This window comes from Anguilla rostrata, chromosome 2, assembly GCF_018555375.3.
Source record: "Anguilla rostrata isolate EN2019 chromosome 2, ASM1855537v3, whole genome shotgun sequence".
Lineage (NCBI taxonomy): Eukaryota > Metazoa > Chordata > Actinopteri > Anguilliformes > Anguillidae > Anguilla > Anguilla rostrata.
The window spans coordinates 19,305,915-19,322,072 of record NC_057934.1 but is presented as its reverse complement, the minus strand read 5'-3'; the positions used below and the strand labels follow the sequence as shown (position 1 = coordinate 19,322,072).

At 44.4% G+C, this 16,158-nt stretch overlaps 1 protein-coding gene across 4 annotated transcripts in view; it reads left to right on the top strand.

Moving 5' to 3' along the window:
* qki2 (QKI, KH domain containing, RNA binding 2) overlaps nt 1-16,158 on the top strand; it is a 67,496-nt gene that overhangs the window by 16,126 nt on the left and 35,212 nt on the right. For all 4 annotated transcript variants that reach the window (XR_010328227.1, XM_064321047.1, XM_064321046.1 and 1 more), the window contains exon 3: nt 14,795-14,911. Coding sequence is in view for 3 of the 4 variants with exons in the window: in XM_064321047.1 (XP_064177117.1) it covers nt 14,795-14,911 (117 nt within the window). In the remaining variant the exon portion in view is untranslated. The remainder of the gene's footprint in view (nt 1-14,794; nt 14,912-16,158) is intronic.

The following is a 16,158-nucleotide window of genomic DNA, read 5'->3' as shown; positions in this document are numbered from 1 at the left end:
TTCTACCCTGTGTCCACCCCGTCACTTCCATGATATTAGCTTTATACATTATATTTCAGAACCTTTCAGCGTCTTGGTCGACAGTGTGATGGTGCAGATAGCGTGTATTTCCTGTGATGTCTTATCTTATAGCTTGTAATTTTCACCCGAGCCCCGATGAAACCCGGCCAGAAGCCCACAGTTTGGGTCGGTTCCGGTCCTGTTTCTGTCATTTTATATATTGGGCACGGTTCGGGTCGGACCCTTTAAATTTTGAGCACGGAGCACCTCACAAGCCGGATGCCAGTTGTGGGCAAGCTAGTTTAAAATCAGCTATGTGTGTGATGGAAAGGATGCCTCCGAACTGCTAAGAAGAATGTTATTGTCAAGGGAGTATGGTGTCGTGAAAAAGTATGTTCCGCCATCCTTATTTCCTTTATTTCCTTTATCATTGCATATTTGCCAAACGGAATGGTTTCAGATCTTTAGACAAAATGCAATACTAGACAAAGGGAACCTGAGTAATTCATTTGTTGAATGAAAAAAGTTATCAAACACCCATATCACCCATGTGAAGAAGTAATTGCCCCCTTAAAGTTAATAGGTGTTTGCACCACCAATTGCTTCCTATAATTTGATATCAGTCTTTCACATCGCTATAGAGGCATTTTATACCACTATTCTTTGCAGAACTACTTTAATTTGGACAAATTGGTAGGTTTTTGAGCATGAACTGCTCGTTTCAGGTCCTGTTATAGTATCTCTTATGGGTTTAAGTCAGGATTTTGACTAGGCCACTCCAAAATGATAATTTTGTTTCTTTTCAGCTATCCAGATTTGGACTTGCTTTTGTGTTTTGGATCTGTGAGCAGAAGCTGACCCAGTTATGCTTCAGCTTCAGCTCACAGAAAGATTACTGGAATATTTTGGTACAGGGCTGAATTAATAGTTTCTTCAATAATGGCAAGTTGTCCTGAGGCAGCAAAGCATCCCCACACCATCACACTACTACCACCATCTTAGACTGTCAGTATGATGTTCTTACTATGAAATGCTATATTTGCTTTACACAAGACATAATGGGATCAGTGTTGTCCATGTAATGTCACTGTCAAAAACTAGCCCGAACAATGGTGGAGTAGAATGATTGCAAACTGTGAGGTTGGGGTCAAATAGCTAAATTAATTACAGTAGTAACCATAAATGTGAAAAACTGGTTGCTTGTTCTACTGATGCGCTCATTAAAGTTGGGTTCAAATTGGGTCAGGATTTCAAAATGCTGAAACACACAGGCCTCTGATTGGGCTCGGGCTGAAAAGAACACAGGCTCATGTCGGGTCGTGCTGAAATTTTTGGGTCCGTTTCAACCTCTGTCTGTGCAGGCTTCAATCCTCCAGTGGATGAACAAAGAGAGCTCTGTGGAAAGTAGAGCTTGGAGGAGCAGGGCTTATAGCCAGAATGTTGCAGGTTTGAATCCCATGTGTGAGGCAGTTCTGGATCCAATCAACATTTGTCCTCGTCGTTGACTGTGAACAGCAAGCCTCACATTTGCAGTTGATGTCGCAACTGGAAGTGAAAGTTATGGACAAACGTCGAACCCAGACCACTGCTGCTGTGCGCTTGGGTGAGGCAGCGATTGCTTCAGTCAAAAATCCTACTCTGTAAATACATATAAATAGAAGATGGGCTGTTCACATTTCTAATCCAAGCCAAGTGAGAGACCCTAAAATGAAGGCCGATACAAAGCAAATGAATCATGCGCCACACAGATGGACCCCGCTAATGCCCTCATTAAGGTGCAGACCGCGTTGGGGACAGTAACCAGGCCCTGGTAATGAGAGACACGCTCAGCTCGGAGACCTACGGCACGGTGGGGGGGATGGGGAGGCGAGGGGGGGTGAGGGAGGGGGGTGGGTTCAGCCGACGGCTTTACCCCGAGCGACTCGCGGGGCCACGTGGCTGGAGACTGGCGCCGCGCACGTCCCGCGAGATAGCGACACGGGCTCCGACACCAGCCGGGGCCAGCGGTACGGTTAATGAGCACCGGCCAAACTCGCTGCCTGGAGTCAGGCAAACCCGTGCAGAGAAACGAAGGAATGCCGGAGGGGGGCGAGGTGTTCTTGCAGGGGCTCTCACAGCTCTGAAGGTCAGATGAGATCATCGTCAGGGGGGCGGAGTTAATAGATGGGAACGAGACAGATAAGGTAAGTTCAGACATTCTGTGAAGTACACGCAGCCGTCCCCTTGGTTTGCGCGACGTTCGTCTCTCTGTGCTCAGTGGACGCTAAGGGACGCACAATCCCACGTGATCCCCCATGTACGCTGAGACGCATCACAAACCAGGGGGGGGCTAACACGCTTTGTTCCGAGGGCGCGCCACTTCGTCCCTCGGGAATCAACGCTGCGGCAACGCAGTTGCTTGGCCGCATCCTCCCTGTGTCACATGGTTGTACTTTCTTGACATTATTGTTCAGTATTTTCTGCCACATTAAAAAAAACTTGTCTGAATCCCCCTCCCTGAAGAAGGAGAAGGCCTTTCTTCAGCACTGAAGAGAGAAAATGAACGGACGCAGGATTTCCTGGCAGCAGAATCAGTGAGATAACATGGCGGAAAACCCTCAGGACTCGACAGTGCTGCAGCAGGGGCTCGTTTGGTTATTTGTGTGAAGAATCACAGCATGCAGAATTGATATGATCAGGGCAGGGGTGGGGGGGGGGGGTTGGGTTGGATGGTGTTATGGCAGAATGAAAAGGGGGGGGGGGTTGGGTTGGATGGTGTTAGGCGAATGAGAAGGGTGGGGGGATCTGTACACATGGCCCTTTTCCTGCGGGCCTTTTTCTGCTGTGATGAATGTGACACACGCTCCCCTACGAGGCCAGGGCTCCGGAAGCTTCCGAGCCAGACGCGGTGCAGCTTGCGAACGAGCTCGCCGTGGCGAATGCATTGTGGCAGCGCGGCCCTCTGCCAGGCCCACCCAGGATCCGATTTACCGGCCATGGTAACGGCGCCGGGGGAACCGGCCAATAGAATCGCACAGAAAACATCTCCCCATGCGACGTTCTTTCTCTGCGGCCTTTTGAATGCGGCTGTCCGCGGGGGGTCTAAATCTGTTGATAGTTTCATTTGCAGGCCGACCGCCGTCTGCGCTTCCGATTCCACGCCCCATTCCTGTTCGGGGGCGGGGGGAGAAAGGGGGCGGGGGATGTGGCGGAGGTTGCCATTCATCATTTTGTGTCTGTGATGTACGCCCGTCACTGTCGCTGTTCTCTTCCGAAGCGCTAACGACAAGCATGATGATGAGCAGCAGATATCAGCATTCATCCTCGCTGTGGTTGCTGCTGCCTTCGCTATTGCCGCTGATGCATTGCGGGACTGGGTTGATTCTCTCTCAGTAAATAAGCTGCACCAAGGCAATTTTAAAGCCATCTCCTGGGTAGAAGGTGCAGAGAAGTAGGAGAGGATTGGTAGGGTGGGGGGGAGATTGGGGGGTGTTTAGAGTGACAGGGAACAAACTTTTGATTTCAGTCATCAATTATAGTTTTTGTCTCATCTTCATTGGCTTCATTAGAAGTAAAAAAAACAATCAGTCATAGCTGACCTGCTTCATCTTGCCATAATCAGCTATTGACAAAAAAGTACTGATGCATTGAAGAAAAACCGTGGAAACTTTTCAAAATCCTCCGAAGAGCATAACTACGGAGACGGTACCAAATAGCCTACATTTTGTGCCTTCGCCCGAGCCCTTGTCTTCAACAGTAATGAAAACAAAAGACGTCTTGAGAAGAAGTTAAGGATGAGCGGTGTTAGAATCCATGGAATGATTAATTTTCCTATTACCCGCTCTCAGGCATTTATCTTCATAATAAGATACCTCTGCGGCATTCGCAGACCGCCTTGCTTACTTTCACTCTTGACCGCAATTAGGTCTTGCTCTCCGCTTTGTTGCAGTTTAAAGAAGGTATAATTAAGATCTATCACGCACTCTTGGCAAACAGCGTAGTGGCGTCCGCCTTACAGCGGGATCGCCGTGGTTTGCAAGTTTTCAAATATTCATTTCTTTTTTTTTTTTTTTTTTAACATCCTCTATTAATTTTCATTCGGGTCAGGAGAATTAACCTAGATTTTGCGCATGAGCTGCCACCGATTTGCTCTCCATCTGTCTCTCTGCTTTCTCTCTGCCCAGCGTCGCGAATCGGGGAGCGGAGACCTCTCACGCCGTGATGCGTTCGCCTTAATCTGGAATGAAGGCTGGGAGAATCGCTCAGTTTGAGTGTCTTATTCAGGAATGGTGGTTGGGAGATTCACTCAGTTTGAGTGTCTTATTCAGGAATGAGGGCTGGGAGATTCGCTCAGTTTGAGTGTCTTGTTCAGGAAGGAGGGCTGGGAGATTCGCTCAGTTTGAGTGTCTTGTTCAGGAAGGAGGGCTGGGAGATTCGCTCAGTTTGAGTGTCTTATTCAGGAATGAGGGCTGGGAGATTCGCTCAGTTTGAGTGTCTTATTCAGGAATGAGGGCTGGGAGATTCGCTCAGTTTGAGGGTCTTATTCAGGAATCACGGCTGGGAGATTCGCTCAGTTTGAGTGTCTTATTCAGGAATGATGGCTGGGAGATTCGCTCAGTTTGAGTGTCTTATTCAGGAATGATGGCTGGGAGATTCACTCAGTTTGAGTGTCTTATTCAGGAATCACGGCTGGGAGATTCGCTCAGTTTGAGTGTCTTATTCAGGAATGATGGCTGGGAGATTCGCTCAGTTTAAGTGTCTTATTCAGGAATGAGGGCTGGGAAATTCACTTACAGTTAGTTGGCCATTTTGACATAATTTCTTACACCAGGACCTGAGTGGAAGGGCACAAGGATTCTGTCCGGAGCCTTGAGAGCAGGGTCTTGGGTTTCTTTTACACACTCTCTCTTTCACTATGCTTTGGTCAGGTTCCCACGGACATGAAGGCAGACAGGCAACGTCAGGGCAGGAGCGAGGAGAGGGGAGCGACCTTGGAGGTTATGAAGACCGTTAGACAATTTATCAGCGCATCATTGAGAAGACATTCAGACTGCGACACACGGGCAAAGGGGTGCTTGCACACTCATGCACAACGCACAACGCACGCACATACACACGCTTACACACACGTGCGCACACACACCCACATGCGCAGAGCACACACAAACACGCACGCGCCCCCACACACACACGCTGCACTGGCGCAGGAACATACTAGATCAGAGCTAAATATACCACGGGCAGGTTTGCGTGACCCCTAGCACCTGCTGGTGGCCCGCGTTGTGTGCTGGTGAGGCTGTGGGCTTTAAAAGGAAGAGAATGCATTGTGACTCTGAATGAGAAACAGCTGTCCAGCTTTATCACTCAACCCCTCTGACAGATAAGGGTAAATAGTTTAAAGAGCAACGAAGGGGGGCCGGAGGGCCCAAAAACACAGCGCGTATGTGCTCCTGTCTGCTAGCCTCTCTGTCCAACGTCCCAGCTTCAAACCTACCTGCCTGTCTTTGAACTGCAGCCCCAAATCATGCCATGTAGCCCTTTTCTTCCAACTGCCGATAAGAAACCCCATCTGCTGCGACAGGGACAGTAATAAGGAGCATTGAAAAGACGTGTTTGAAAGTGCATACTGAAAATAAATATTTTTAAACTGCAACCTGGGTTCTTTAAAACACCAGACTCTCCCTTCCCATTTAAAGTCATCGCTTGTTTACTCTGGACTTTAAAGGGATAGTTCACTTTCTGAAGTTTTTGAAAATATATAATTTGTTTTTCATTAGGCCCAGATGGTTTTTTTGTGCAATGAAGGATATTTTACAAACTTCCAGAAGTTTCTGACGACCTACCAGCTTTACGATACACGGTACAACGGCATTAAGGGGTTTGAGGTATAAAGCACAATAATGCACTTTGGTTAACTTCAAAGCAGCTTGTAGAGCAATGTTATATTTCCAGAGGCTATACATATCAATACCTGAATTTTATGGTGTTTGCTCACAATTACATGCATAAATATCCACTTTTGTTTTGTGGCAGTGCTTTTTTCCTTGCCCAGCAGTCTCAGGTTGCAAGCGTTATAGGAAATAGTCCCAAACAAATATAAGGTTGAACATAACTTTTTGGAGAGTAATCGGGTAATTTACACACGTACGGCCTCTGGAGGCGTAGCATTTTTGTATTAGCTGTTTTGGAGTTACTCAGTGTATTGTATATCACTCTGTAAAAGAAAGTCTGCTGAGTACATAAATGTAACACACTCCTGTAATAACACTCCTGTAATATGGGGCGACATAGCTCAGGAGGTAAGACCGAGTGTCTGGCAGTCGGAGGGTTGCCGGTTCAAACCCTGCCCTGGGCGTGTGTCCTTGAGCAAGACACCTAATCCCCAACTGCTCTGGCGAATGAGAGGCATCAATTGTAAAGTGCTTTGGATAAAAGCGCTATATAAATGCAGTCCATTTACCATAACTGGGCACTGGCTCGACTGGGACAGCGAGCCCTCGAGTTTCGAGCCAGCGCTATTGCTGAACAGTGTAGTTCTTAAAAAATCACCACAGTTATCATGTAGTGATTTCCCACTGAGACTGTTACAAGTGACTGTTATGAGTAACTTGCCTATCTTAACTGGGATAGACCAATTAGCATTATGTCAGTCGCTGAGGCATCACGCGATGCTCCAAACCTGTCCTCTGAAACATTGTAAGTTAGGAGCCATTTTACTGCTGAAAAACAATAATTATCTCCTGTAACTATGAGTAACTTCTTGCCATAGCTAGCTATTACATTGTGTTTATTAACCACTTATGTCTTACATAGACCTTGGACCTTAAAGTTAAATTTCACTTGTTGACCAGGCCTTTTATTTCAGGCATAATTTTACTCTATTTTATATCCCCATTTTTCATAGGATGTAATTTCATATTAAGAAAAAGTATGCCCTTTAACGTTATTCATTGTTTATCATCTTTACTCACCATAAACATTTTTTGCACTTCAGTTTCTAAGTTTAAAAAAAAAGATTGCAATAGTACAAAAAAGGGTGCTGTATTATTTATATTTATGTTCAGTTAATCTTGTTACTTATATTCCCCCCCCCCCCGAAAATATTTTCAGGCTCCAAATTTGTTATTTTCCTGCTTTAATGCTACTGCTTTATAAAGTGGTAATGTCGTGCTAATGAAAGCATTGTTATGAAGTTAGAAACAAAATGCGTTTGCTGCTCTTGAACCCGCATGCATGACTGAGATTGACGAGCGTGTGCATGTGTCAGGCTGTTGAATCATGAAGGGAATCAAATATCAGTTTCCAGAGCTGCTTGACTTGTGAGACATGAAGCTTTATTTTGGTCAGTTCTGTTTAGGTTCAGATGAGGTATTACGCTCGCACAGGCCCCGGAGCCACGTGTAGGGAGGTGCTGTTTTCCTCATGGGAAGGGAGGTGCTGTTTTCCTCATGTGTAGGGAGGTGCTGTTTTCCCCATGTGTAGGGAGGTGCTGTTTTCCTCATAGGAAGGGAGGTGCTGTTTTCCTCATGGGAAGGGAGGTGCTGTTTTCCTCATGGGAAGGGAGGTGCTGTTTTCCTCATGGGTAGGGAGGTGCTGTTTTCCCCATGGGAAGGGAGGTGCTGTTTTCCTCATGGGAAGGGAGGTGTAGCTTCACCGAAATGGAACCACAGTTTATTTAGTTTGAAAGTTAGTTTCTGCGCTGTATCACATGTATTGGGCTGGTTTAAAGTAAATTTAGTCTTTTTCTCTGACGGGGGTGGTGCAGGGAGGGCAGAGGTTATAGGGGTCGCAGTATTTACTCTCGTAATGTGGTTCAGTGTCTGACGCTATGGCCGCCAGCAAAACCACTAAAACAAGCGTGTCTCCTTTTGCTTGTTCAGCACGCCAGCTTCACTGCCAACCAAACACGTCATAAATAACCTGTTGTGTACACCTCAGGAAATGTGCGTTTGCGTTTTTAAATGTGCTCTGCGTTTTTAAAATAGATTTTAAGATTTGCAGGGTGACTCAAAACCACATATTTATTTAGTCTTCATGTGAGAGCTGAAGTGAAATGCTCACTGGAGCTAATGCCTGCTCTCCAGTGTGTGCAGGTTCAAGGTCAGGCCGCGTCATTAGCAGACCATGACAAGGGATTCAAAGTAGTGGTGCACTATGGGAAATGTAGGTTTAAGCCAGCAACAAACCAGTTGCCCACAGGCTACAGATTTTGTCAGGTAACGTGTCGGTTATTTCTGACGCTAGAGTAGAACCGTGTGGCCTGTGGTGTGTAGACGATTTACTGAGTTATGGATTGGAGTGCATCAGAGGGATGTGCTGCTTACACAAGTGCAGGCTTCACAGCAATGGCTTCGAGACACTGTATCAGATTCTGGAATATGAAGAAACAAAATGTGGAAAAATACTTTTTAAAGGCTCATTAATGACCTGACAGCAAATATAACCTAAAACAGCATGGTTTACTCTGACACTATGTATTTACTAGGGATGGGTAGGAGTAATAGGCTGGTCGACTGCTCGTCAGATACGTGCCTACTCAATCATTATTTTTTCATAATGGCTATGCACGTACAGCTATGTGTTGAAACGTGGCTCCATTTATTAATTTATCACACAGTATTACTGGAATTATGCTTTTTGTTGGTGAGCCGTGGTATCAGTGGGATAATGTCTGAGGGTCTGAGCACTATGCAGTTTGAATGCCCTGCACTGCGGGAAATTGCCCAAGGCAAATTTACTACCTCTGTCAATTGAAGTGGCAACTTGCGTTTCAAAATATGAGACCCCATTGCGAGGGAAACATTAAGTATTACATCAAATATCCCATACGTCATACCACTTAGCAACAAACGCATATTTCTAGTACCTCAGCAGGGTTACCTAATATTAAAATTCTGTTTGGTTTTAAGTGAGAATGGTCTCACAGCATGTTTGTTATCATGGACAGCTATCTAGCCAGTTACTGAATTATATTCAAAACAGAGGCTAAACTACAAACCTAGTCAAGCTATAACTAGACTAGCTACTCTCTATACAGTCATTCATGGACATCAAGCTGACACTGTTGCAAGTATGATATTGTAACTGTTGGCTTGCTTGCTGTTACCAGTTTCCACTTTATTTATCAAGACCAACGCACATCCATTTGAAAAGGTCAGCATTGAAGCTATTAGCTGTGCACACCAGCATCAGTGAAGGTTGCTTATATTGGAAAGGATTCCTTGGCTACGGTGAAATACGGTGATGGATCTTTGACTTTATGGGGTTGTTTTGCTTCTACTGTTCTTGTGGCTCTTGGGAGGTCACTGGAATCATGAACTCCAACAAGTACCAAGACTTTTTTGCCAGGAACCTGGATGTTTGGCTGGAGGAGTCACCTGAGGTCATTTTACATGTTGACTCACAAAGTTTAAGTTGCACTCTAATACTTATACCACGGTGCATGGCCCTCAAAATGGGGGAACGGAAAACAAAGGATTTGGCTATTTGTGACAAGAGACTGTAAATCGTGTTAGCAAATGTGCATAAACATAGATTGATCAGAGATTGTAAAGCTCAAAATACCACCTCAGCCTTGCAATTGCTGTTGAAGAGAGATGGGGCCAAAGGGCTAACATTGCTGTAGAATCTGAGCCAGCGACGTTACCTATCGATCACAATAAAGGTAACTTAAACATTTGTGCACTGGGGCGCTGTGGCGTTCGGTCCGGCGGTGAAGCAGATTTGAGCCCAGGTGCTTAATGGTGTGTTTCTCTCCGCAGCTCGGGGCCGAGACCGGGAGCACACACCTAGAGAGCGGTTCTTTCAGTTTCGTTTATCTGCGCACAAAAAAAAATAAACGAACCTGGCAGCTGAAAAGTTGGCCAGCGGATCCGAGCAGCGAGCTGAAAAGCTGTCGCTGGGTTTTACTTTGTTTTGTCTTTATTGTTTTAGTTGGTTTCAGTTTATCGTTTTTGCCAGGAACCCATGAGGGGAAGGGTGAAGGTGTTTATTTCATTTTGTGTTGGTGCGGGTGCGCGCTCTCTCTCTCTCCATGCGGCAAACTGCGGTGTTTCCTGGAACTGCCGCATCTCCCTCCCTGGGGTGTCACACCGGTGTGTGACATACACACGCTGGGAAACTTGGAATAATAATGGTTCTCATTTCTATTGCAACTCCCATGGATCTCAGAGGTTTACAGCATGGCATACCCAGCCGAACATATTTCAAGCCAGAACACTCACCCCAAAATCCCATGAATTGGATAGTAAGACATTAATTATCTAAATATGCTGAGTGAAGGATTCGACGGCCACATTCTGAATTTTTGTGTGCCAGACCCCATTGCTTTGTGATAAGTCTTTTCAAGATCACAGTTTGATGTCCCACAGCACAGTGTCCCTATCACTGCATTGTGAAATCTTTTATTAATTAATTTTAATTTAAAACATATATATATTTTTGTTTTTTTGTGTTTTTTTTGTTTTTTTTTTTTGGGGGGGGGGGGTCCAGTGGGAAGACTGCCCCCTACAGACACAGCACCACCACTTACAGAAGCCCCACTTAGCTTTAGCCATCAGGCAGGAGAACATTGCAGGGTGGATGTCAGCTTTCAAATTTACTAATTTAATTATAGGTTGCAGGCTGTAATATATTATAGGTTACATTTATTGCCGTGTGAGTTATAGTTACTGTCATTTACTCATTTCATTGTTGAGAATCCTATCCACTCTGTGCATTTTCTCCAGTGCTGGGGCATTTTATCAAATCAGAGAGTGTTTGTGTGTGTGTGTGTGTGTGTGTGTGTGTGTGTGTGTGTGAGTGTGATAGAGAGAGCGAGAGAGATATGTTTGTGCACATCTGCTGTGATATGTGAGAGTAACTGTAAATGTCCTTCAGTAAATGCAGCCTTTAGTTTGAAATACACTTCCGAATCTCAGGCTCAGCAATACCTGCTCTGCTGAGTTGGGTGGTGAATTGGATGTGATAATTCTGGCCTGCACGCTTTCCTCCCAGTTTCGTTTATCTGTTCTGCTGACGTGCCACGGATGCAGATTTGTGTAGAAAGAAGTTTATGTTTGTCTGCCGAGGCTTAGCAGAAGTGCTGTGCTGAAGGTATTGTTGCTCTTCACTGACTGTTTAAACTCGGCACACAAACATCGAATGTCCGCGTGGTTACACGGGTATCGCATGCGTGCATTTACGCGTCGCTCGCATAAGCTGATACACCTACATGATCTACGAAGTTTGCGTCAGACTTTTCTGCAGTCGTCCACCCCGAAGGAAACTTTTATTGAGTCCGCACATGTATCAGTGCTTTTAGTACACGGCGCTACGCTTTAAGAAGCAAGAAATGAAATCAGCAAACAGTGCAACAATTAAAAAGAATTTTAATGGCAAACATTGCTCTTACAAAAATGCAGTCGTTAGAAAATTCAGTCAGCGTGCTTATGCGTTTTGAATGTGTCAGATGCATTGACCTTGTTTACATACAGCATCGTGTTGCTCTAAGCGCGGAGGCTAAGTGCAGATTCTCTGAGTGCTGTGGACCGTGGGACCCGTGTGGCTCTTTTGCCGGTGTAGGCGGTTATGCGGAATGAATGACAGTCGAACCGCTAACGACGCGGGCTAATGTCGGTCTGACACAGGAGCGAATCTGATGGGAAAATTACCCTTTGAACGCAGGCGAACGGCCCCCCGCTGCAACGGCGCGGAACGGCGAGCGTTCTCTTCGAAGCCGAGCGCCGTCGCCGTGTAGACCGTCCCTTCTTCAGCCAGTTCCTCTAAATCCCCCCCCTCCACCCCCCCCCCCACCTCGGGAGACATATTGGCGTAAAATGACAAGATGAGTTTTACATTAGCGGCGAGGGGGGGAGGGGGGTGCAGATAAACACGGTTTTTCCGTGTTTACCCCTAAAGGGCCTGAGACAACATAGTGCCGATGTCAGCTACGGCATGCCGTGAAGCCCTGTTTGAGCAGAGCTGCACGGCGCTACACGTTCTGTATTCTGAAAGGTACTGACATGGCGTGTACGCACAAAATATTATTTACTGTTAGTAGGGCCTTTTTCCTTTCAGAATCGACCTTTTATTCAGAAGGACGCATCCATTTTGGAATTTGCATTTCAGCATTTCTAATTATTTTACATTTCAGTCTGTTGATACGTGCACGGAGCATGTTAATGGAACGTATTTTAATGTACGCTCTAAAAATGGCGCACTTAAGGTTTGGAAAGCATTGAAAGTATCATTAGGGTTCCACTTTTTAATCATACAGTTTTTTATCTTTGAGTTCATTTTCATAATTTTATCATTTTTGAGTCAAATAGTATTCACACACGCATATGCGTTTTGATAGCATTATTGCTGCCGCTTAAAAGGGATGATATGTAAATTGTAAAATTGATTAATTGAAAAATTTTATCTACTTGACCTGCCTAAAGTGCTGATGTGTTCCAGGTTGTCAGTCAGTGTCACATGGAATGAGTATGGGTGATCAATTTAAATGCACTTTTGTACGTCGCTTTGGATAAAAGCGTCTGCCAAATAAATGTCATGTAATGTAAATGGTTCATGTGGGTTTGGACCCTTTCAGAATTTTCTGCATGTTCAGCACACTGAAGAAGGCTTGGGCCAAAATGCCAGTGCTTATCATGCTTTGTACATCCATGTAATAACGTTGTTTATTGAAGTATTCTACAGAGGGTCCTGTGGTTTTTCGTTTCAACCCTAATTTAGCGCACCTGATTCTACTAATTAGCAGCTTGACGAGATCACTAGGTGTTGAATGAGGTGCGCTTTGTTGGGGTTGGAGTGAAAACCTACAGCATGGTAGATCTCCAGGAACAGGGTTGGGCAGCCCTGGTATATAGTATTTCCGGATAGAGGCCAAACCCATCTTGAAATGGCAGTTTTTTTCCCCAGAATACCTGATCCAGCTTCGTGTGCGAATCATGCGATTTTGTTTGGCGATCTCCAGTGAATGTATGCAGCTTATTTTTTCTAAAAGCAGACAGAAATCATTGCATAGAAATTAACTGAAAAATCAGAGCAGATTCAAAACTGCAAGTCAAAGCACCTTCCAACTAGCCTGCTGCTCCAAAAATATTTTTTTTTCACCTCATTTCTAAAATAATGGATGATTCACTGCTTTAAATGAAGTCAAAACTTCATTATTTTCATTTCAAAAACTGGAATATGACTTTAACTTATGTGTGTTCCATATTCAGTGGATGAACTGTACTTCAATCAAGTGGTATTCTGTTTGTGCTACCGGATACAATGAGACAATTTGAGCCATTAGTGAGCCATTACCTCCTCACACAGTTACAATAAACAAACAGTAACTACTGCAGACTATTGCATTTTTGTTTGGGTATAGTTATTCACTGTTTTAAAGAGTGCCATCAATAGCATTTGATATTTGACAGTTGAGCGAAGCCTTTGTGTTTTAAAAACTCTTTTAACAAATAATGTTGTTACTTCAAGACTTATTTAAATGCTGGCTGGGTATTATGCTATACTCATAAACATAACTGTAATCATGGTTCGGGGTGGTTCATTGTGCTTTAGGTAGGCTAATTTATTGTGTGGGCAGCTATTGTGCTATTCATCAAGCTGACGCTGATTTCTGTCTGATTTTCTGCCTGTTTTTGTGTTTTTCTGGCCGGCCATCTCTCGTTTCTTGCTTTTGCTAGATGTCTTTCCCTCCTTTTTCTGTGCGGTTATTTTACCATGTGGTTATTATTTTTTGAAAGGTTATTATTTTGTTCAGTTTTCATTAAGGTACTGGATAACTGTTTATCCGGGCGGTTGTTATTCTGCCAGATGGTTATGAATGGCCATGTAGTGTAAGGGTCAGGATGCTAGGCTAAATTGAAACTGCGGGTTTAATTCCCAGTTGGGGCATTGCCATTGTTCCCCTGATCAAAGTGCTTCATCTCAATTTCCTTGGGAAGTATTCAACTGCACACACAAATATGATGTGTAAAAAACGGAATTATTATGGCATGAACTTGTAACCTCGAGGACTGTAGTTCCAGATTTTTTTTTTTCTGAATGGTTGTCATACTGTTACAAAACCGTGGCATGATGACATGCCAAATGGCGAGTGACCGCAGAGAAGAAGAAATCATAATGGGGAAAACTACTATGCAATTTTCCTGCAGTCCCAGTTCAATATAGTGATGAAATCACCATGATTTGAAATATCATTTCAGCTAATCAAGGCCATTCAACAACAAGTGAGCAACATTGGTCAGCAAGATAGCTGGTTATCAATCATACCCAAGGTAGCTTTTCAGAAAAGCCCGAAGGGAAATCTCCTGGTCTTAAAAGGCACATCATGTCTGAAATTGTACTGGTGAATTTTGATAGCTGGAAGGGCAGGCCCTGCCTAAAACACGTCTCTTGAGTGAAACCATTAAAGCAATGATGAATTAAATGCTAGCAGGTTATGGGGTGTGACTGAGTAGGGTTGTTGGTCAAGATATCACCTTTCCAAAGCAAAATTGGATCTGTTTTTTCCCAACTTAATGGAACATTCATTTCTAATTATTTTCCTAACATCCTGTTGGCTTTATAAAAGCATCCGTGGCGTCCATTTTCTTTTTTGTTCTCTATCCTTGGCGATTAACAAGAGCCGTTACAGCAAAATGTCACAATGCAAGTGATAAGCAAGGTAAAGTACAGCATGTTATATTGTCAGCAGGACGATGTAACAGATGTGTGGAGGAGCAGGTGTAGGCAGGGTGCGACCGCTGCCTGCACGGTGGAGGGCTTTTTGCGGTGAGCTCTCTGTGCTGAACTGTGTGTCTTTGCGTCTGTGTGTTCCCAGTTTAATTTCGTGGGGAGGATCCTCGGGCCTCGGGGACTGACGGCGAAGCAGCTGGAGGCGGAGACCGGGTGCAAAATCATGGTGCGAGGGAAGGGCTCCATGAGGGACAAGAAAAAGGTGAGAGGTCAGAGGTCGCCTGCCGCAAACAGGCGGGAGCACCGAACCAACTGAGCCTCTGCTCTCTTCTGTTCTTTCAATGAATATTTCTGGGTCTGTTTGAACTGTGGGACCGTGCTGATACCACACAGCTTCAAGGCTCCAAAACATTCCTTTCAAAAGTCATATCTATTGAAGTATCTACATAAAAAATATGGAGTGTATATCTTTGATTTGTGTAAAAAAATACAGTTCTCCTGGGATATATTACACTGTGAAATATTCCCTACATTTTATGCAGAATATTGGCTATATGCAAGTGGACATAACATTTGTAAGTGTTTCTCAAATAATAGATTTGGTACATTAAAAAAAATATATATGTTAACAGAGATTGCATAGGCCTACATATAAGGAAGTATTATTGTTATATCGTTTAGAAGATTCAAGATTCAGCTGTAAAATCAAAGAACATCAATAGAGGTCCTTATTTCTTCTAATAACTGGAGGAAATTTGCCTAATGATAAATCCTGGGAGGTTTAATATCTGTGGAAGAAATTGAGGAAATCTCCCTTTTGTTGTTTCTGGAGGTCTACTTGCCATTTCTGTTGGCCTCTCCAAAGCATATTACAGGCTGAAATGCCTCAGCTGCTACACGACACAGAGAAATATGACATGTTTTCAGTTTGAGAGCCGTTTACGTTTCTGATACGAATGGTATTTTTACTCTTTGACTTCTGATCCACCTACAGTACTTTTCTTATCAACATTCTTGCTTCAGCTTTCTCAATTCCTCAATTCAAGAGGGTGCCAAAGTGAGACCAGAATGTTCCACGTCTTACTTGTACTTTGTCATAGTTACTGTGTCAGAGGGCTGAACAGCTCTGCAAGGGCTATGCAATTGGCTCACAGATTGAAGACGCCACAGGAGACGTGTCTGCACTGAGGCTGGGAATATCCTGCTTACCACCACGCTCCCTCCCCAAGGCGATAACAGGGGAAATGATGGATCCTCCCATGGGCTTCCTGGCCACAGACAAGCTCAGGATTCAGTCCAGACAGAAAGATGCATTACTGCACTGAGACCAAGTGCCTCAGCTTGTGAGGTCACTTGAATGAAGAATCACGCAAGCTATTCGAAGCCCTTTATTTACTTACAGTCATGAATGTAATAGAATAAGGAGACTAAAGAGAGTGCACAGACATAAAGATCATCATCAGAATGATGAAAGGAATTCTTACTGTATGTAATGATCTGCCGATAAAC